The sequence below is a fragment of the Hippopotamus amphibius genome, chromosome 15, assembly GCF_030028045.1.
Source record: "Hippopotamus amphibius kiboko isolate mHipAmp2 chromosome 15, mHipAmp2.hap2, whole genome shotgun sequence".
In the NCBI taxonomy this organism is placed as follows: Eukaryota; Metazoa; Chordata; class Mammalia; order Artiodactyla; family Hippopotamidae; genus Hippopotamus; species Hippopotamus amphibius.
The window spans coordinates 20,654,656-20,677,867 of NC_080200.1; the positions used below are offsets into that span (position 1 = coordinate 20,654,656).

The following is a 23,212-nucleotide window of genomic DNA, read 5'->3' on the forward strand; positions in this document are numbered from 1 at the left end:
GAAAAAGCTTTTAAGTTTCATGAGGTCCCATTTGTTTATTCTTGATTTTATTTCCATGATTCTAGGAGGTGGGTCCAAAAGGATCTTGCTTTGATGTATGTCATAGAGTGTCCTGCCTATGTTTTCCTCTAGGAGTTTTATAGTGTCTGGCCTTACATGTAGGTCTTTAATCCATTTTGAATTTATTTTTGTGTATGGTGTTAGGAAGTGTTCTAATTTCATTCTTTTACATGTTGCTGTCCAATTTTCCCAGCACCACTTATTGAAGAGGCTGTCTTTTTTCCATTATATATTCTTGCCTCCTTTGTCAAAGATAAGCTGCCCATATGTGCTTGGGTTTATCTCTGAGTTCTCTATTCTGTTCCATTGATCTACCTTTCTATTTTTGTGCCAGTCCCATACTGTCTTGATCACTATGGCCTTGTAGTATAGTTTGAAGTCAGGAAGCCTAATTCCACCAACTCCATCTTTCCTTCTCAAGATTGTTTTGGCTATTTGGGGTCTTTTGCGTTTCCATACAGATCGTAAGATTTCTTGTTCTAGTTCTGTGAAGAATGCTATTAGTAATTTGATAGGGATTGCATTGAATTTGTGAATTCCTTCGGGTAAGATAGTCATTTTCACAATATCGATTCTTCCAATCCAAGAACATGGTATGTCCCTCCATCTGTTTGTATCGTCTTTGATTTTTTTCATCAGTGTCTTACAGTTTTCCGCATACAGATCTTTTGCCTCCTTAGGCAAGTTTATTCCTAGGTATTTTATTCTTTTTGTTGCAATGGGAAATGGAAGAGTTCCCTTAACTTTTCTTTCCGCTATTTCGTTGTTAGTGTATAGGAATGGAAGAGATTTCTGCACATTAATTTTGTATCCTGCTACTTTACTAAATTCATTGATTAGTGCTAGCAGTTTTCTGGTAGAGTCTTTAGGGTTTTCTATGTATAATATCATATCATCTGCAAAGAGTGACAATTTTACTTCTTTTCCAATTTGGATTCTTTTTATTTCATTTTCTTCTCTGATTGTTGTGGCTAAAACTTCCAAAACTATGTTGAATAATAATGGTGAGAGTGGACACCCCTGCCTTGTTCCTGTCCTTAGAGGGAATTCTTTCAGTTTTTCACCATTTAGAACGATGTTCGCTATTGGTTTGTCATATATGGCTTTTATTATGTTGAGGTAATTTCCTTCTATGCCCATTTTCTGGAGAGTTTTTATCATAAATGGATGTTGAATTTTGTCCAAAGCTTTTTCTGCATCTATTGAGATGATCATATGGTTTTTATCCTTCAATTTGTTAATATGAAGTATCACATTGATTGATTTGCGTATATTGAAGAATGCTTGTATTCCAGGGATAAACCCCACTTGATCATGGTGTATGATCTTTCTGATGTGCTGTTGGATTCTATTTCCTGGTATTCTGCTGAGTATTTTCGCATCTATATTCATCAGTGATATTGGCCTGTAATATTCTTTTTTTGTGACATCTTTGCCTGATTTTGGTATCAGGGTGATGGTGGCCTCGTAGAATTAGTTTGGCAGTGTTCCACCTTCTGCTATAATTTGGTAGGGTTTTTGAGAAGCTTAGGTGTTAGCTCTTCTCTAAATGTTTGATAGAATTTGCCTGTGAAGCCATCTGGCCCTGGGCTTTTGTTTGTTGGGAGATTTTTAATCACAGTCTCAATTTCCATACTTGTGATTGGTTTGTTCACATGTTCTATTTTTTCCTGGTTCAGTCTTGGAGGATTGTATTTTTCTAAGAATTTATCCATTCCTTCCAGGTTATCCAATTTATTGCATATAGTTGTTTGTAGTAGTCTCTCATGATCTCTTGTATTTCTGCAGTGTCTGTTGTTACTTCTCCTTTTTCATTTCTAATTCTGTTGATTTGCATCTTCTCCCTTTTTTTCCTGATAAGTTTGACTAATGGTTTATCAATTTTGTTTATCTTCTTAAAGAACCAGCTTTTAGTTCTATTGATATTTGCTATTGTTTCCTTCATTTTTTTTTCATTTGTTTCTGATCTGATCTTTATGATTTCTTTCCTTCTGCTCACTTTGGGGTTTTTTTGTTCTGTATCTAATTGTTTTAGGTGTAAGGGTAGGTTGTTTATTTGATATTTTTCTTGTTTCTTGAGGTAGGACTGTATTGCTATAAACTTCCCTCTTAGAACTGCTTTTGCTGCATCCCATAAGTTTTGGGTCATTGTGTTTTCATTGTCATTGGTTTCTAGATATTTTTTGATTTCCTCTTTGATTTCTTTAGTGATTTCTTGGTTGTTTAATAGTGAACTGTTTAGTCTCCATGTGTTTGTATTTTTTACATTTTTTTCCCTGTAATTGATATCTAGTCTCATGGCATTGTGGTCAGAGAAAATGCTTGATACGATTTCAATTTTTTTGAATTTACCAAGGCTTGATTTGTGACCCAAGAGGTGATATATCCTGGAGAATGTTCTGTGTGCACTTGAGAACAAAATGTATTCTGTAGTTTTTGGATGGAATGTCCTATAAATATCAATTAAGTCGAGATGGTCTAATGTGTCATTTAAAGCTTGTATGTTGTTATTAATTTTCTGTTTGGATGATCTGTCCATTGATGTAAGTGGGGTGTTAAAGTCTCCTACTATTATTGTGTTACTGTCGATTTCCCCTTTTATGGCTGTTAGCATTTGCCTTATGTATCGAGATGCTATTATGTTGGGTGCATAGATATTTACAACTGTTATATCTTCTTCTTGGATGGATCCCTTGATCATTATGTAGTGTCCTTCCTTGTCTCTTGTAATAGTCTTTAAGGTAATTTGTCTGATATGAGTATTACTACTCCAGCTTTCTTTTGACTTCCATTTGCATGGAATATCTTTTTCCATCCCTTTACTTTCAGTCTATATGTGTCCCTTAGTTGGAAGTGGGTTTCTTGTAGACAGCATATGTAAGGGTCTTGTTTTTGTATCCATTCAACCAGTCTGTGTCTTTTGGTTGGAGCATTTAATCCATTTACATTTAAAGTGATTATTGACATGTGTGTTCCAATTACCATTTTCTTAACTGTTTTGGGTTTGTTTTTGTAGGTCTTTTCTTTCTCTTGTGTTTCCTGCTTAGAAAATTTCCTTTAGCAATGGTTGTAAGGCTGGTTTGGTGGTGCTGAATTCTCTTAACTTTTGCTTGTCTGGAAAGCTTTTGATTTCTCCCTCAAATCTGAATGAGATTCTTGCTGGGTAGAGTATTCTTGGCTGTATGTTTTTCTCTCTCAGGACTTTTAGTATATCCTGCCACTCCCTCCTGGCCTGCAGAGTTTCTGTAGAAAGGTCAGCTATTATCCTTATGGGTTTTCCCTTATATGTTATTTGTTGCCCCTCTCATGCTGCTTTTAATATTTTCTTTGTGTTTAATTTTCGTTAGTTTGATTAATATGTGTCTTGGTGTATTTCTCCTTGGGTTTATTTTGTATGGGACTCTCTGCACTTCTTGGACTTGATTGATTATTTCCTTTCCCATGTTGGGGACGTTTTCCACTATAACCTCTTCAAATATTTTCTCAGACCCTTTATTTTTTTCTTCTTCTTCTGGGATGCCTATGATTCAAATGTTGGTGCACTTAATGTTGTCACCAATGTCTCTGAGACTGTCTTCCATTCTTTTTATTCTTTTTTCTTTTTCCTGCTTTATGGCAGTTATTTCCCCCATTCTATCTTCCAACTCTGCCTCCGTTATTCTGCTGTTTATAGCATCTAGAATATTTTTAATTTTGGTTATTTTGTTATCTGTTACTGTTTGTTTGTTCTTTAGTTCTTCTGAGTCCTTATGAACTGTTTCTTATATTTTCTGTATTTTGTTATCAAGATTTTGGATCATCTTTACTATCATTACTATGAATTCTTTTTCAGGCAATTTTCCTATTTCCTCTTCGTTTATTTGGTCTTGTGTATTTTTACCTTGTTCCTTCATCTGTGACATATTTTTTTATCATCTCATTTCCCCCCAACATTGGATGGTCGGGATTGTGTTCCTGTCCCACTGGGTGTTTGGCCTGAGGTTTCAAGCACTGGAGCTTGTAGGCTGTTGAGTATTGCTGGGTCTTGATGCTGAGCTAAGAACCTCTGGGAGACCTCACTGTAAAGAATATTCCCTGGGAACTGGGTTTCCCTGTTAGTCCAATGTTTTGGACTCAGAGCTCCCACCTCAGGAGATCAGGCCTGACACTGGGCTTGTGTATCAAGATCCCACAAGCCGTGTGGAGCAGGGAAAATGAAAAAAAAATTTTTTTAAAAAGTAGGAGAACAGCAGAAAAATAGCCAGATAAAAAATATGATAATAGAAAACTAACAGATGTGTTAGAAAAAATTAAAAAAAAAAAAAGATGGAGCAACAACTGGAAGGTAAAACAACAGCTATAGCTTAAGTGAGGAGGTGGGAAGAAAAAAAAAGAAAAAGAAAAGCCAGAAAAGGCCTTGGCTGTGGGGACGGGGCTTAGACAAATGTGGGAGTGGGGGGGGGAAGTTAGGCAATGGGCAGGGCCTATGCTTAGAAAAGGCCCTGGGGGTGGTGGGGAATGGGGCTTAGGCCCAATGAGGCAGAGGGGCCCAGGAATGCCTCTGGTCCTGGGAGCAAAGGACCAGGTCAAGGTATCCAGCGGGCTCCCTGGGCCCGAGTTGGTGGGAGAGATGCTAGGCACCTTCCCTAGTCCTCTAGTCTCGGAGGGTCCCTCCCCCTTGGGTTCTCTTCTTTCTCACCCCCTCTCTCCTCTTACCCTAGAACCCTCACAGCTGCAGGGGGCACTGAAAGGCAGGAGACCAGACTCTGACACCCAACAGGCTTCCCAGGGCCAGCTGGGCTAGGGAAACGCCTGTGGCACTTCCCCAGATCTCCCAGTCTGGTAAGGTCCCTTTCTGCCTCACTTCCTCTCCCCCACCTGCCCCCCTCCTAGGTTCTAAGCAGCTGGAGGGTGCCCAGAGAGTGAAGGACCAGGCCCGGCAGCCTAGTTGGCCTCCCTAGCCAAGAGGGCAGGCGAAACACCCCTCTTGCCTCCTGGTACCCCAATCCCAAAGCCCCCACCCCCTCCTGTCTGCCTCTCCACCTCCTTGCCCCTTCTTCCTCCTTCCCACACCCCCAGGACCCAGGCAGCCCGTAGGGGACCCTGGAGGGTGGAGGACCCTGCTGGGGAGCCCAGCAGGCCCCCAAGCCAGGGAGCTCGGCAGGACTCCTGGCCTCCAGGGCAGAAGATACCCAGTTGCAGTTTCCCCGATCTCCCCAGCCCCCAACGGTCCCACCAGGTGGGAACCTCCCCCCTCCCCCAGCCAACCCCCAGGGGTGCCGGTCCAGTCTGGCTTCCCCTTCCCCACCCCCCTGACTTCCCCCAGGTCCTACCCGGTTGCTCTGGGGTTCCTGCCGCCTGCTTGGGTCTCAGGTCCCCCGCTGGCCTCCCTCATTCTATTCTTTTTGAGTTCAACTTCTTCTTTTTTTTAACTGTAAGCTTTTATATATAGAATGGATAAACAAGGTCCTACTATATAGCACAGAGAACTATATTCAATATCCTATGATAAACCATAATGGAAACAAATATTAAAAAAATGTATATATGTGTATAACTGAATCACTTTGCTGTGCAGCAGTAATTAACACAACATTGTAAATAAACTTTACTTCAACAAAAAAATAAAGTCCTTCATCTACACCCTGCTGGTGATATTGCTGACGGTGTGGCTGAGGCTCTGCAGCCATAGGATCCCAGGAACGTGTGCCACCTCATAGGTCTGTGGGAAAAGGAAAACCAAACAGTGGAGTGGGGAGGCAGGCAGAGGGAGAAGGGAGACTGGGGGATCTGGAGAGTAGAAATTGCCATGGCCCTTTCTGCTCTGGGGGTGCTATGATGGAGTGAAAGGAGAGGGATGCAGCCTCTGGAAGAAGATGGAGAGCAGAGAGCAGATGTTTGGAAGATGGAGGCAGAGAGAGGAGCTGACTTTTTATTCTTTCTTTTTTTTTGAATATATTTATTTACTTGGCTGCACTGGGTCTTAGTTGCAGCACGTGGGATCTTTGTTCCAGCATGTGGGATCTTTAGTTGCGGCATGCAGATGGGATCTAGTTCCCTGACCAGGGATCGAATTGGGGTCCCCTGGATTGGAAGTGCAGAGTCTTAACCACTGGACCACCAGGGTTAAGACTGACTTTTCTTGGGACTTTCCTGGTGGCACAGTGGTTAAGAATCTGCCTGCCAATGCAGGGGACACGGATTCGAGCCCTGGTCGGGGAAGATCCCACATGCCACAGAGCAACTAAGTCTGTGTGCCACAATTACTGAGCCTGCGCTCTAGAGCCCACGAACCACAACTACTGAGCACATGTGCCACAACTACTGAAGCCTGCATGCCTACAGCCTATGCTCCACAGCAAGAGAAGTCACCACAATGAGAAGCCTGTGCACCGCAATGAAGAGTAGACCCCACTCGCCACAACTAGAGAGAGTGCGCAGCAATGAAGACCCAACTCAGCCAATAAATAAATAATAAATAAATAAATAAAAAACCCTCACTAAACCAATTCTTAAAAAAAAAAAAAAAAAGACTGAATTTTCTTTAAAGACCACCAATCCCACCCATAGGAGGGTTAACAAACCTCTGGGTTAGATTGGTTTCTTCCTTGTTTAAGCAAAGAAATTAAGGTTCAGCACATTGCATAATCTGTCTAAATTCCCACAGCTAAATAGAAGAGAAATGTGGAGAGGCTTGTATACCTTCCAAAATGTATCAGCTGCCCAGGCTTACTGGTTCTCACACTGCAAGACATTACTTCAGATCCCAAAGGGGCGTCAGGAATGAAGAGGGAACAGCCCTTGCATACACTGGGGCTGGGTCTCCAGGGCCACAGATGGGGAGGGCCAGCTGGGACACCACCATCAGTATGGTCTTAAAGATGCTATTGACTCAGTGACAGTCACCAGCTGACCTCCTGGGAGCGCCACCTGAGGTCTCATGGCTGGAAGAAGCTGTCCTAGATGTGGTTGGAGTTAAAAGGCAGCCAGGCATGCATCCTACATTGGGAAGATTAGAACTCTATGTTTGTTTCTCTGTTTTGTGGACTTGATGTTCCAGGTCAAAGGGAATTGGGAGCAAGTTTGGGCAGAGAGAAGGGAAAGGCATCTGGGAGTCCTTATAGATTTCCCTTTGTTTGGACAAAGTCACTAAATCCTAGCTCAGCCTCCACACAATGCATGGCTCTATTCCTGGCTCTAAACAATGAGAAGCTCTGAAACTGCTTCCTCTGGGACCCTTTGGCCTTGTCCTCTCTCAACTCTGTGAGTCCAAGCAGGGCCAACAACACCATAAGCAGTGCTGCCTGTTAAAATTAGAAGCAGCTCTCACATTTGGCTATGATTGAAAAGAAGCCAGGCACTGGAGCTTGCAAGAACCAGACAAAAAATAATTGGGGCAGTGACAGGCGTCAGGCCTGATGCGTGGAGTTCCAGCTCTCCTGCGTCACTCCAGTACCTCTTTGTTCCTCTCCAGGTGGCCCCCACTGCTGAGGAAAAGCGATGGATTTCCTAGTCTTCCTGGACCGCTACCAGCGAGTACATCTGCTCAGCAGTCTCTTCGTCCTCACTCACCTACTCTTCCTCCTTCAGCCTGGGGAGATGCACTCAGGTAACATGTCTAATCTGCAGCCCAGACAGCCAGGATGTGAGCACCTCAGCTTCTGCCCATCCCTCCTGCAGGTGATCCCAGGGCTGAGATCTTGTAGCCTTGTACCAGGCCATGCCAGGGGCTAAAATATAAGATTTCTACCCTAGTTGTTAAAGAGCCACTGCCCCGAACACCATCCAGCCCCACAGTGCTCCCCCACTATCCCTGCAGCCACCCACAACCCCACAGCTCACAAGCATGGCAGAAGGCATAGCAGGAGGGTGCCAGGAAATTCTTATCTATCTGTGCTTAGGCTGAACTAGTTGGAAAATATTTTTAACTCCTGTCCTGCATATAAGCCATAGCTTTTGACGGACAGGAAGGATCCCAGTCTTACCATCTCTCATGAAAGAAGCAACTGAAAGTGGAAACTAATTATGCAAATACAATTCCGTAATTCCCTGAGCTGGAAACCAGCGATATCAAGGTGGCCAGGCACAGCCCAGATCCTCAGTCATTTAAGGGAAGGAGAGAGACATGACATACACGGTTGTCCAGCTGTATGACCAGAGCTGCAAGAGAAATGTATCCAAAAATTTGGGAGCACAGCTAAGAGGCCAATTTGTTTTTCCCAGAAAGCCAAGAAAGGCCATAGAGAAGAGATATTATTTCAGTAGAGCCTTTCAGGATGCATATTATCCAGGAAGATGACAGATGGGCAGTAAACTGAGGCAGGGTGTGCCCAGGAAGAGGGCCAGACATCAGGCATGGGGGCAGTGACAGATGGAGAGAACCTGGAGAGGGAAGCTGGTAGGGACCGTGTCAGAGCTACACCCAGTGTGCAACAAGAGGTCTCAAATGGAACGAAGAAAGGTGCCCCCATGCTATATGGGCAAAGTGAAGGATGGGAGGGATTCATAAAGGAAGAATTTGGGGTGGGATTGAGCTGAGCTTGGAAAGAAGGAAAGAAGGTGCACAGAAGCCAGAAAAAAAAATGAAGGCATGCAGGGTGGACAAGAAAGGCGCTGCAGCAGGAATAGCAACTCTCAAGGAAACTGCAGAAAACAGGGAGTAGAGGAGACATCACTGCAGAGGAAAATAAGGTGAAAGATCCAGATAAATTAAAATCTTGAAAGCAAGATTTAGCCTTAGATAGGAAAACCCATGAAGCAAGGAGCCCCTCTAGATTATTTTAATGCCCTGTGTTATTACAGAAGCTGTCCATGTGCATTATAAAATATTAGGAAATCAGACAAAGCAAAAAGAAGAAAACATCTATTCCCACCATGCAGAAATGATCACCATCAATAATTTGGTCATTCTCCTTTCAGATATTTTATTCTGCACCTTTATGCAAATATGTCAATTTTAAATCAAATAACAGGATAGTGTATATATGATTTTGAAACTTGCTTTTTTTTTTCCTTTTTTTTTTTTTTTTTTGCCAAGATCCCATTTAATTTAATGCCTTGGCCATATTTACATAACTGTCCCCAAAATAATATTTGCAGTTGGTTGGTTCAAACCAGCTACCAGTCCAGCACCACACATTTGTATTTGGTTCTAATGTTCCTTGTGTATTTTTTAAGTGGCACATTCAACTTTTTCATGACAATTACTTGTTCAAGCAGCCGGACCCGTTGTCCTTTAGAGTGTCTCACCTTTGACATTTGAATGGTTTACTGTGGATTTCTGAGCCACAAAAAAACAAACAAACAAACAAAAACACCCCCACCCCCATATTTGTGAAGAGCTGATTTGGGCCATTGTCTGGGTTCTCGTCCTAGAGGAGGTCAGGGTGGTAGGCCTTGGGGAACCTATTCTGGCACACGTCGGGGATGAGGTGGAATTCTCGTGCCACCTGTCGCCGTACCGGGACGCCGAGCACATGGAGATCCTCTGGTTCCGGAGCCAGACCTCAGACGTGGTGCACCTGTACCGGGAGCGGCAGGAGTTCTACGACCAGCAGATGGCGCAGTTCCAGAACAGGACCGAACTCCTCACTGAAAATATCGCTGATGGCAGCGTGACCCTGCGGCTGCGCGGTGTGGTCCCCGCTGACGAGGGTCCATACGGGTGCCGCTTCCTCTCCAGCGACTTCGCTGAGGAAGCCGTCTGGGAGCTGGAGGTAGCAGGTGAGCGACCTGGTCAAGGCCCAGTAGAGCAGAGAAAAGTTTCCATTTGGAGAGAGCTCAAGGGTAGATAGATAGAAAAGCACAGAAAAAAGGGGAAATATCTCTAATTAAAAAAAAAAAAGTATTAAAAAGAAAGATTCATTAGAAAGTAAACAAAAGGAATTCACACAGAAAAGATATGCGAATGGCCCTTAAACATAAGAAAAGGTGATTACTTTTACTCCTAGTGAGAAAAAGAGAAAGCTACAGAGATTCAGTTTTTTTGTTTTTTGTTTTTTGTTTTTTTTTTTTTACCTATTAGATTGGCAAACATTCAATAGTTGGGCCACACACTCTTGGAGGTGTGGGGAAGCAGGCCCCCTCCTACCTTGTTGATGGGGTTCAAAGTCCTACAGCTGCAGGTCAGGGGGATTAGGCAATAGCTAACAGGACTGCCTATGTATCTACCCTATGAACAGCAATGCCATCTCTAGGAGTTAACCCTGAAGATATACCTCCCACAGCTCCAATATGAAAAAAGGCATATGTATAAGTTTACATTATACAACAGTGGAGACTCCCTAAATATCCAAGCATACTATGGAGTGGAAAAAATGAGAAAGAGCTCTAAGCTGATGTGACGTGATTTCTAGGATGTTTTTAAGAGACAAAAGCAAGATGCAAAATAGGTTCTATAGCATGGTAAATTTTGTGTAAGAAAGGAGAAACATGGCACAAAAGAAACAGAAAGGATAAATTAGAAGCTAATGACATTGGTTACTTAAGGGAGGAGAGGGTGCAATGGAATGGAAAGGATGGAGTAAGAGCTGGGGCTTTTTGGATCTACTTTTTCTTTTTACAGTATTGACATTTAAACCATCTTAATGTTTTGCATATTCAAAATACAAGGGTGAGTCAAAAATTATCTGCATCCTGGCTGTAGAATTTATTATAACTAACTTTTAGAAAAGACACATCATTTTTCGACAGAATCTCCTTGCTTTTCAATAGACTTTATCCATCTGTCAACAAGCTTTTGTATGCCCTCATTAAAAAATGTTTTAGGCTGAACTGCAAGCCACGAATGCACCGCTGTCTTCATTTCTTCATCAGAAGTGAATCTTCACCCTCGTAGGGCTGCTTTCAGGGGACCAAACGGGTGAAAGTCTGATGGAGCAAGATCAGGACTATAGGGAGGATGCTTTAACACCTCAAAACGAAGTTTTTGCAGAGTGTCGACAGTGTGGGCAGAAGTGTGCATTGTCATGCAAGATCATAACACCCTTGGATAGCAGTCCTTTGCTTTTAATCTGAAGTTTAGGCTTCAGCTCTTCAATAAGCATCTCACTGTAATGAGCACTGTTGATTGTTGAACCTTTTTCCTGATAATGTTCCAATACTGGCCCTTGAGAATCCCAAAAAACTATAAGCATCAATTTTCCAGCTGATGGTTGACATTTGAACTTTTTCTTGGTCAGCAATTGAGGATATTTCCATTTCATACTCTGCCATTTACTCTCAGACTTGTAGTGATGAATCCAGGTCTCATCACCAGGAATGATTCTAAGAAACTTTCACCTTCCTTAGTGTATCAGTCCAAATTTTGTTTGCAGATAGCCAAATGCTTCTGTTTATGCCCTTCCGTGAGTTGTTTCAGTACCCATCTCGCACAAACATTTCAAAACCTAAGTCTGTCATGGATTACTTCATTTTGAGGTGTTAAAGCATCCTCCCTATAGTCCTGATCTTGCTCCATCAGACTTTCATCTGTTTGGTCCCCTGAAAGCAGTCCTATGAGGATGAAGATTCACTTCTGATGAAGAAGTGAAGATGGCAGTGCATTTGTGGCTCTCAGCTCAGCCTAAAACATTTTTTAATGAGGGCATGCAAAAGCTTATTGACAGATGGATAAAGTGTATTGAAAAGCAAGGAGATCATGTTGAAAAATGATGCATTTGTCTTTTCTGAAAGTTAATTAAAATAAATTCTACAGCCAGAGTGCAGATAATTTTTGACTCATCCTCGTATAAAGCTAGCTTACCTGGATAGAGAGATAAAGAAGTATATATAGCAGAGGCACTTGAGTGTTGGTGGGATTCAAGAGAGAGAGGAGACAATCTATTGAAATTTGGGGTGATTGCTCTTCATTCTAAGGGGATTGTCCCTTGCATTATATGACTAAATATCAGCTGCCCTTCCCTATTTTAAAATGCCCTTCAGAGGTAAGTGCTGTCCCCACATGCCACCAATGATTTAGCCTGTCATTTATAGTCCATGGTGGAGGGCTGCAAGCCCACAAGTGTGTTAAGAGTGGCCACAGTCACAATGCCTTATGATGACTGCAAATGGTGAATGGTGGCATGAACTTCACATACAACTTCTGGGAAGGAGCCTGATCTTTCCCACTCCTCCTTCCTCTCCCAGGGGTGGGCTCTGACCCTCACATCTCCCTTGAGGGCTTCAAGGAGGGAGGCATTCAGCTAACGTGCAGCTCCAGTGGCTGGTACCCCAAGCCACAGGCTCAGTGGAGAGACCATCAGGGACGCTGCCTGTCTCCAGAGACTGAAGCCATCGTCAAGGATGCCCAAGGCCTGTTCAGTCTGGAAACCTCTGTGGTCGTCCAAGAGGGAGCCCACAGCAACGTGTCCTGCTCCATCCAGAACCTCCTTCTGAGCCAGAAGAAAGAGTTTGTGGTCCAGATAGCAGGTCAGTGGGTGCCAGCTCACCCTCATCTTCCTGGTCCTCAAGTTCTTCATGCCCATTATCCCAAAGACCATCTACTAGGGCACAATGGCACTAGAGCCTGGCTGTGTATGGGGTGGGCTGAACTTGACACCTTCAAAGCCATAATATCAGGAACCTACTGAGAGTACGACTGATAACCTAAGCAGTAATCGGGGGAAGCCCCAGAAAGCCAACATTATGAACCAATGGCCATGCATTAAAATCCAGAAACTCTAGTGATTGGAGGGCATCATGAGAGCCCATGTGTTCCTAATTTTATCCCTCAAACAATATTTATTGAGCACCCACAATATTCTCTAAACCCCTGTCCTCAGGTCCACATTCCAGTGGGGGGGAACAGATACACAAAAGAGTAAATTACAGCACACGTTAGAAGGTGTTAGGTGAGACAGAGAAACAGGAAACAGGGAAGCATGCTAAGGTGGGGTGGGATGTGTTTATGGATTTAAAAGTGGTGGATCAGGGAAGAAGGCCATTAGGCATTGAGTTGAAAGTGAGGCCATTATCTAGGATCAAAGTTTTATTGTGAGGCATCTGAAGGATTTGATGTTCATGGCTCTAATTGTTTTAAGTCTTGAGGACAAACCCAATCTATGGGCCATGTTTCACATCAGTCCAAATCAATAATTATATTACCATAACAGAAAGAAACCTCACCCTTATAAGTGATAACTTGTCCTCAGGTAAGAGGACTTCATAGCACCATATGTCACACATAGTTCACCTGAAATTCACCTGGTAATTGGGTAACTAGTAACATCTGTGTTAGCTGTCTTTATCCAAAGGAGAAATAATATATCTCTTATCTCTATGACAAGCATGTATTTACAACTTGGAGCCAGGTGCCTAAGTGAAACTCCCAGGAGACCTGGAGAGAGGGGTACTTTATCCTTGATGTTTCCATTTCAAAGAGATGGCTCTGAGCTCCTTAAGAAAAAACATTCCTGGGTTGTAAAACTGGCAAGGAAGGGGCTTATTTAACTTTCACAAAGACTTAGATACGTCCCGAGGGGATAAAGAAAGAATTTACAAATTTTCTAAAGGAAATACTCTGAGAGAAGGGAAAGGGAATCTCCCTCCCCTTTTGCACTAGGAGAAACCCAATTTTTAAATTTGTGTCTACCTGACAAAGGGTGTGGACCACATGGATATCTCCAAGGAGTCCATTCAAGGAGAGGACATTCAGGTGGAGGGAACAGCAAGTGCAAAAGTCCTGAGATGGAAGTGTGTCTAGCTATTTGATTAGCTGGAAATATGCAGGAGAGGCTGTAACAGAAAGGCAAGGTGGAGATTACAGGTCAGGGAGGCATAGGACCCCAAGCTTCTTAACTCCTAGGTCAGTGCTTCAAAAACATCTGTAGTGAAGGACCAGTCCTTTGTGGCTCAATACTTTTAACCAAGACAATGAAAATGCACTGCTAGAAAAATAAAATTAAAAATCAAAAGAACACATTATGCTAAGTGAAATAAGCCAGACACAAAAGGACAAATATTGTATGATTCTCTTTATATGAGGTACCAGAATAGAGAGGGAAAGTAGAATAGATGTTACCGGAGGGGGGGGAGGGGCGGGAGGAATGAGGAGTTAGTATTTAATGGGTACTAAGTCTCAGTTTGGGAAGATGAAAAAAGTTCTGGTGGTGATGGTTGCACAACATTGTTAATGTACTTAATACCACTGACCTATAAGCTTAAAACGATTGAGATGGTAAATGTTATGTATATTTTAGTACGATAAAAAGAGAAAAAAATTTAAACACCACTGAGATAAAAGCACCAATTTCTTATGATTATCTTCAACAAACACAAAATTATTCTATTAAATTTTTTATTCTCTATTCTTTATTTTTAAATTAAATTTACTTAATTTATTTTGGCTTCATTGGGTCTTTGTTGCTATGTGCAGGCTTTCTCTAGTTGCAGCAAGTGGGGTCTGCACTTTGTTGTGGTGTGCGGGCTTCTCATTGCAGTGGCTTCTCTAGTTTTGGAGCACCGGCTCTAGGCACACAGTCTTCAGTAGTTGCGGCTCGCAGGCTTAGTAGGTGTGGCTCGTGGGCTCTAGATCACAGGCTTATAGGCTTAGTTGCTCCAAGGCATGTGGAATCTTCCCAGACCAGGGCTCAAACATGTGTCCCCTGCATTGGCAGGCAGATTCTTAACCACTGTGCCACCAGGGAAGTCCCTTGTGGCTATTAAATTGCCACAAGAGTTTCTAAAAGGTTGCTCTGTATTTTGCATTTATTTCTTTACTCTCCGACCATTGTCCTTGTGAGCCCTGCACCACATTCTGCCTCCAGGCATATCCTCACTAGGAAGCCTGGAGAGGGAAGAGGGGAACTGTCAGTCAGCCCTGCAAGGCTTTGCTATCAGTTCTTCCAAAGGTATGTCGAGAAGTAGAAGCCAGGCGTTTGCAAGAAACAGGAGAGGACGTGTGGATTCATCAGAGCAGTAGAGAGCAATTATTCACTGGGTTTCAGATATCAACACCTTGGATTCTCATGTCATTAGATGTAAAGCAAGAGTGGGAAGAAGTAGAGGGAGGTCAGGGCCGTGGTCACAGAAGTTCTAAGCTGGAGGACTGGGCAGAGCCCATCAGCTCCTTCTTTTCACATCCTTCAGTTTGCAGTCTTTTCCCCTTTGGGCCGAGCAAGTTCAAGTTCCCTCTGTTCCTCGGATGCTACCTCTCATGAGCACTGTGCAATGGTGCTCTTATATCCGTTTTACAGATGGCTATGGTGGGGGCAAGAAAAGGACAACCAATCACCGGGAAGATTTTCTGACACGCAGTGTCCAGACTAGTCTTCTCACTTAGTGTCTAGTGATGACTAAATCGAGACAACTCCATGTGGGGTGTTTCCTAGACATATTTTTACCGGGAACCTCCCCCTGGAAGAGAGCTTTCCTCGGGACTCTGGTAGGACTGCTGCTCCTCCTGGCTCCCCTCACAATGCTGGTGCTGTACTTCTTTCGGAAGCAACGGAGATCCCAAGGTACCAGGCAGGCTGGGGGCTGCCCTCCTGGAGCTGGCTTTGCGCGAGAGGAAAGTGGTGGAGGCGGCCATAGTGGGGCACTGCTGAGGGGCAACCTGCGGAGGCAGGGCTGGAGTGGGTGGTGGAAAGAGGCAGGGGAGGGCACATACTCACGTGCACTCCACTTTTTCCTTCCTTTCAGAGAAGCTGAAGAAGCAGGCAGAGAAGGACAAAGGTAAGCAGGGGGAAAGACACACTCTTCGCCCACATCACTGACTAGCAGAAGTGGGGGCGCTGGGTCAAAGAAGACCCTGAGGTCACACTGGGGGGCTTGGAAGAGGGCAGAGAGGGGGTGCGACAGAGGTTTTCTTCCACCTCTCCTGCCTCAGAGCCTGCATCCAGCTCAAACTGGCTCTCCAGAGCACATGGGGTTCCAAGTCTGTGTACTTTGGAGAAGCAAGGCCTCAGTGATTAATGGAGAATTTCCTGTTTTCTTTGTTTCTTTCTTTAGGAAAACTCAAAGCGGAGTTGGGTACGTTCTGGGTGCCATGCCCACAGTGCTGGCTGTGGGCTAGGTGGGTAGCCTGGCGCACAGCATAAGCAGGGGTTCAGTGATTTTAAGCCCCCTTTGGAGAGGAAAGGATGGCAGCAATCTAATTCTAAATCCATCCCTCTGCACCTCCCGCCTTTCCACTCCCAAACCAACTTGTGTGCACCTACCAAGGAAGTCTGACCTAAGACCCTCTGGATAGACTCTGCCAGGCTGTCTCCTGCAAATTATACGATTCAGTTACAATTGTACTGTTAAAGGTCTACGCCCTCTCATTTATCTTCCTAGGATAGCCTTCTCTTTTTAATGCAAATGTCACTGGGATGGAAGACATCTTTAATTTGCACCAAAGTAAAAGTAATTTATCAAATCCACTTTTCTCCCCAGGGAAACTCAGCACCTTGAAACCATGTAGGGGGAGGAGGGAAGAGTGAATCTAAAGGAAGAGGGGATACAAGAGAAGGCCACCATAGGTGGGGGAAGACTTTGAGAACCACCTTGCCTGGCTCAGTAAAACACCAGACAAAATAGTGAAGTTGAAGCTTTGCAGTCTACCTAGTCATGGAAGGGAAAACACACAAATAAGAAAGGTAGTCAACCAAACAACAAAAATAGCCACAATAAGTCATTAACACCATAGTCTGAATTAGTGTATTATTGTTGCCTTTCCCAGTCCTACTTTTAGAAGAGGATAAAGATTAGACAAATCAGAGGAATACATTTCTAGTGGCAAAATATCAGTTTTGATATCTGGCCAGGGGAAATAATTGAGTGTGATGTCCTCCCAGGTCAGTAAATAATGCACCCAGTAAATAATGTATCTCAGTGCCTGAACTTACATGGGACTTCCTCCCCAGGAAAAACTTGTATTTCAGGGCAAGTGAGCGGTAGCCTCTTCGAACCAGACCAGAACCCTCGAAAGAGGCTCCTCAGTATCGAGACATGTTTCCCCTTCCCAGCCCTGCGCAGACTTCTACCTTAGAGCAAAGAATAGGATGAGGCATAAGAATCCTGCAGATGGCTGATGCAGCATCTAGGATGGGATTGGGGTGAGCAGTGGTTTAGAACTAAGAAACCTCTTCCCAGTGGCCTAACTGCCATGGGAAGGTGGTTCCACTCATCTAAAGGCTGCTGTTTTCTCTGTGTGTTCTGCTTACAGAGAAGCTTCAAGTGGAGCTGGGTAAGTGACATCCCCTCCTCCTTTAGAACTATTTCTTCTTGTCCACCTTGTAGCATCTGGTTATCCATTGATAGCATCTGGTTATATGTTCTTCTCATCTCCCAACCAGGTATGATGGCCAGGCTGGAACTCTGCTGGCTGTGTGGGTGGCAGGAGAAAGGGGAAAGGAGTGGGGGGTTGGTGCAAAATTTGACATGTGAACAAGGAAGCTGCAGGGACTTCTGGTGTTCTAATTCTGTTTTTCCTTGGCTGCTTCAGAGTGGAGAAGGGCTGAAGGCCAGGCTGGTGAGTGAAGCCAATTTTCCTCCCACTGTCCACTTTACATCTCAGCATCCCTGTCACCTGCTCTGACTAACTGACTATGCTTCATTCTGGTTTATTCCATTGCTACACACATGTATTAATCTATGTCATTTGGTATAAGTTATATTTGAGATTTATTTATTTAATTTATTTATTTATTTATTGGCTGCATTGGGTCTTTGTTGCTGCACATGGGCTTTCTCTAGCTGTGACAAGTGGGGGCTACTCTTCCTTGTGGTGCACAGGCTTCTCAGTGCAGTAGCTTCTCTTGTTGTGGAGCATGGGCTCTAGGCATGTGGGCTTCAGTAGTTGTGGCACACGGGCTCAATAGTTGTGGCTCATGGGCTCTAGAGCGCAGGCTCAATAGTTGTGGCACATGGGCTTAGTTGCTCCGCGGCATGTGGTATCTTCCTGGAGCAGGGATCGAACCCGTGTCCCCTGCACTGGCAGACAGATTCTTAACCACTGTACCACCTAAGAAGTCCCTTGAGTTCTATTTTTATGTTTATTTTTATATTATCCTGAAGTGTAAGCATACGGTAAGTCTTTGGTGCTGATCCCGGTTGCACATCAGAATCATGTAGATTCCGGTGCCCACCCTCAAAGACCCTCACTACTCCTGGTGAGAGTTACCTTAAATGTAAATATGACATGTTACCTTATATGTAAATATTTCTCCGTATACCTTCTTCCATTTCCCCCAGAAAGTGAACAGTCTAATGCATGTCTTTGTTTCGTATGTATTTATGCAAGAGGTGAATTTCTGTTTTGTGCACATGCACTTTAGTTTCTGTAAAGACATTTACAGTCTCATGCTGTTCCTTGCTTTTCTCACTCAGCACTGTGTTTTAATATCCATCCCTGCTTCTGCATGTAAATCTAGTCAATATCTCCTTGCTTCAGAGCACTCCATTTGAGCCAGCCACCCTCCTGGAGTAGACGTCCAGCCTGCTTCTAACTCTAAACCACCACAAGCAATGCTAAATAAAGAGCCAAAAAATGTGTTGCCTTCTGGCCCTGTGTGGAGATTTCTCTGGGATGTATTCCCAAGAGGGGAACTGCTGGCCCATGGGGGATGTGTCCCTAAGTGGGAGAGAAGGATCCCCTGAAGGTAGTGCCATCATCCTGCACCAGCAGGGCATGGAGGCTCCATGTGCCCACGTCCCATGTGAGCCAGCTTTCTAAGTTTGCCAGTCAATGGGGATAAGTAGCTGTTCTTTTGGTTTGCAATCCTCTGGACACTGACAAGTTTGAGCATCTCTTTACATGCTAGCTGGCTTTGGGGGCTTCCTCTCCTGAAAATTGCCAGTTCCTGTCCTTTGCCTACTTTCCACATGGCATTGCTATCTTTTTCTTGTTGATTCACAAGGCAGGGCTGGTGTCAGTGCTGGGGAATGGAGCCTTTTGGTTTGTAGGCCTCCTTCATGCAATGTTGTTACTATTATTGTATATGATATATACATACAGGATATGAATCCCTCATTGTTAGTACACATTGTGAATTCCTTCTCTTCCGTCACCTGCTATTAGCTTTGTCCAATGGTGCCCCTTATTGAAAAGAAATAATTTTGATAAAATCTAATTCATCACATTTTTACCTTATGGCTTGTGTTTTTGAAGCTCTGTTGAAGAAGATCTTTCTTTCATTTAGGTCACAAAGATATTCTGTTACATTTTCTTCTATTCACTTATATGTGTTATGTATAGGTTTTTAATCCATCTGAAATTCACCATTCTATGTGGTGTTAGGTGAGAATTCAGTCATTTTTCTCCATATAAAAAGTCAGTTTTCCCAATGGCACCTACTACACCATCTGTGATTTCCCCATTGATGTGGGCATCACCTTTAGTGCATATTCAGTTACTGTGGCTTTTAAAGTACCTGAAAGTACAAGTCCTCCTCCATTTCCCCTTCCTTTTTAAAATTAATGGAGTTTTTTAAAATATAAGTTTGAGGATAAATTTATGAAGTTCCTAAAAAAATCCAAAAGTAGTTTTACATGCGACTGCATTGAATTTATAAATAAATTTAGGGAGAATTGACATCTCTATCTAATTGGGTTATTCTATGCAAGAGCTCTATATTTTTAAAGTTCTACTGGTTTTCTGATGCAAAATCAGGGTTGAAAGGCCTTGCTGTAAATTTATGGAGCTCTGAAAATGTCTTCTACTGCTTGTGCATTTTGTGGCTTTGGTACTCTGTTGTAAAAGAGAACAACATAAAACAAAACAGAAATTCACACAGAATTGTTCATGGTAAGAAAGAGGGCAAGACAGGTGTCTAGAGGATGTGTTAGGACAGGAGCCAAGCTCAGCAGGGACTCCTGGGGACTAAGCCAGTCAGAAATTGAGGCTCTTTTCCACTCTTCAAGGTATCCCACTTGCTTGTATTGGTTCTCTTTGCCCCTACTCTGTCATCCCACTGTTCCCAGCACAACTTCAGCCTGTACACAGCTTTGGTACAAGCCAGCACTGACACCAGCCCCCTATCCAATCCCAAATTCCTGGGAAGATGACATGGTGGACCCAGGCCAGTCTGCATCCAAACCAGCTATCACAGTGGGAATGAGGTTATTTACTTTGTTGGCATCCCTTTTGCATCTTGAACCTCCTTCAAGATTCCAGGGTTACCGACTCAGATCTCTGAGCCTCATTTTTCTCTGTGTTTGGTTTCAGAGTGGAAGGCAGCCCAACAACATGCAGGTAACTGACGGCAAGGAACTGTGTCTTATGAATTAGGTCGGCTGGATCTTAATCAGAAGGGAGGTATCTAGAATTGAGATCAGAGGAAGGGTCTGTCCAGGAGCCTGCATACAGACGCACGAGCTCACCTGCACACACATGACATGACACGTGTGCCTGAACACATACATTCTCTCATGCACAAATATGATTGCACATATACTTGCACACACATGCTCCCACACACACATCACTTTCTGGGTTTTACTAAATGTGTCCATTTGGCAGAAAGATTGCTACTAGGGCCTCTTTGAAGGAGAGAATACAGAGCTTGCAAGGAACCTCCCACATCATCTGACAGAAGGATCCTTAGGGATCCTATCCATCAAATCGGTGTGGGTTTTTGGGCGGTGTTGGAGTGCAAGATACTGGACTAGATGATCTTAGAGGTTTCCTTCAGTTTTAAAATCCTAAAATGGCTGTAAAAGAGGCCCCGAGCTCACTTGTGATCTCATGGTCACACAGGGTGGTGAGAGCAGCCAGGACAGGACCAGCCCTAAGCTCCTTCCTGTTGACCAGGTTTTGGGGAAAGTGAGCCTGCCTCCATCCCCACAAACCTACCTCATTTGCTGTCTCTGCTCTGCGTGGCACCGTGGAATTCAAGAACTTTCTGGTTCAGGAAAGAAATGGAATTCCACTTATCACTTTCAAAAACTAGGGAGTGACTTCCATGCCCCTTCAGTCCCGGGGTGGTGGGAGGGAGGTTTCAGGACAGGGGGTGACTACTCCACTGAGTGGTCCATCAGGAGAATTAGAGGTTTGCCTGTCGGGGGAGGGGGCAGAGGACAGGGTGGGGGCAGAACCGTCCTTCGCAGGCACTAACCCTGTGCCTCTATGCAGTGAATGTGACCCTGGATCCTGGCTCCGCCCACCCCAGCCTGGAGGTCTCGGAGGATGGCAAGAGCGTGTCCTCCTGCAGAGAGGTGCCAGGCTCGGCGGCGGGTGACCCTCAGCGGTTCTCTGAGCAGATGTGCGTGCTGAGCCGGGAGCGCTTCTCCTCGGGCAGCCACTACTGGGAGGTGCACGTGGGCCGCCGTAGCCGCTGGTTCCTGGGCGTGTGCCTGGCAGCAGTGCCACGCTCAGGACAGGCGCGCCTGAGCCCGGCGTGTGGATACTGGGTGATGGGGCTGTGGAACGGCTGCGAGTACTTCGTGCTGGACCCGCACCGCGTCGCGCTCACCTTGCGCGTGCCGCCCCGGTGCGTGGGCATCTTTCTGGACTGCGAGGCGGGAAAGCTGTCCTTCTTCAACGTATCCGACGGCTCCCACATCTTCACCTTTACTGACACCTTCTCGGGGGCACTCTGCGCGTATTTCAGGCCTAGAGCCCACGACGGTAGCAAACACCCGGATCCACTCACCATCTGCCCATTGCCAGTGAGAGAGAAACGCGTCTCTGAAGAGGAGGGCAGTGACACCTGGTTACAGCCCTATAAGCCCTCGGACCCCGCCCTGGGCCTGTGGTGAGGCTCCCTCATGGCCACAGGACTCGGTCCTGGGCGGCTTTCTGGATACCCATTCAGTGCTTTGCTCTCCCACTTCTTGCTTCCTCTAGAGCAAACAAATACACCGATCCCAGTGTCTGCGCAAAAATGTCAGCAAAGGTTAAAAGGCTCAGTGTTGCAGAAGGGGGGCAAAGAGAGACCTTTGTCTATGCAGATGTGTATGTGCACGTGTATGAATATGATTTTCTTTGAAGAAAAGGCAATTCCAGAAAGAGAAAAATATCGTATATTAACACATATAGGCGGAATATAGAAAAATGGTACAAATCAATCGGTTTGCAAGGCAGAAATAGAGACAGAGATGTAAAAAACAAACATATGGACACCAAGTGGGGAAAGTGGGGAGGGTTGGAGGGGAATGAGTTGGGAGATTGGGATTGCTATATATACATTACTAATAAGAAAAAAAATACCAAATAGTACACTCTAAATATGCAGTTTATTGTATGTCAACTGTATCTCAAAAGTTCTTTAAAAAATAAAAACACTGATACCCAAGCAAAAAAAAAAAAAAAAAAAGAGGCAATTCCAAAGCTTATTTGTGTGTGTTGTAGGATTGAGCTAATGAGTAAAAATATATCCGTGTTGCCAAGAGTCAGGGTGTTCACTGTGGAAGACGTGAAAGAAACTGGAATGGGGGAAAACGAGGAGAAACCTTACTGGATAAGACTAGAGGTATCAGTTAATTTGTGTATTTTAATAGTTTTGTATATATTTTCTAGCTCTAGAAAGGTTTAGAAACAATGACACTTCATAAGCAGTGAGTTCATTTAGGGCTCAGATCCTAGTTTTCACTGTCAAGTCCCACTAAAATGAACTTGGAGAAGTGGTGGGTTCTAGGGCTGGAGTAGAAAAGTACAGGTAAATCTGAAACATCTTTTGCTGTAATCTATAAACGTGCTCAGAAACTGATGGGGACATAGCAAAAAGACATAGGAGCTAGTTCGAAGGGGCTCCACTGACCAATTATGGGACAATTTGCACATTAAAATGAATAATGACAAGAATTACTCAACAAGCGGTGATCAAAGAAGAAAATTCACTGTGTGGTAAGAGATTTCTTCAGTCAGAGAAAGGAAATACAAATGCAAATAATAATAATAATAAATAAAACAGACAGGGGAAAGGAGAGAATCAAAGAATAATTATGAACTCATGGCTTTTACTATGTAATAGATGAAACACATATGATGGATGATAGATAGATGTGTGTGCACATATATGTAGTTCCTAGCTCTGTTTGCTTTGAGGGCTTAGAAAAACAATAACACCCCTGTACCAATGAAGACACTAGCACTAGCACCAGCACCAAGAACTTAGTACTGTTTACTACTGAAAGGAACCAAGTCTCCTTGGAGAAACGGTGGACTCCATGACTGGAGCAAGGAAAATACAAGATAGGTATGATATTCTGATTTCCACTATGAAATATTTATTTGGTCTTCGACCTAGATTTTAGAACAGAGCTCTTAAACTTT

The 23,212-nt window shown here is 44.0% G+C and overlaps 1 protein-coding gene across 1 annotated transcript in view; it reads left to right on the top strand.

Annotated features, from left to right (window-relative positions):
• Positions 1-22,226, top strand: part of BTNL9 (butyrophilin like 9) — a 37,992-nt gene extending 15,766 nt beyond the window's left edge. The window contains exons 3-13 of the mRNA XM_057709082.1: positions 4,761-4,881; positions 7,514-7,648; positions 9,415-9,762; positions 12,166-12,447; positions 15,348-15,476; positions 15,658-15,690; positions 15,967-15,987; positions 17,165-17,185; positions 17,444-17,470; positions 20,165-20,191; positions 21,071-22,226. Coding sequence (XP_057565065.1) covers positions 7,540-7,648; positions 9,415-9,762; positions 12,166-12,447; positions 15,348-15,476; positions 15,658-15,690; positions 15,967-15,987; positions 17,165-17,185; positions 17,444-17,470; positions 20,165-20,191; positions 21,071-21,696 — 1,623 coding nt within the window. The 5' untranslated portion in view covers positions 4,761-4,881; positions 7,514-7,539 and the 3' untranslated portion in view covers positions 21,697-22,226. The remainder of the gene's footprint in view (positions 1-4,760; positions 4,882-7,513; positions 7,649-9,414; positions 9,763-12,165; positions 12,448-15,347; positions 15,477-15,657; positions 15,691-15,966; positions 15,988-17,164; positions 17,186-17,443; positions 17,471-20,164; positions 20,192-21,070) is intronic.
• Positions 22,227-23,212: the final 986 nt, after the last annotated feature.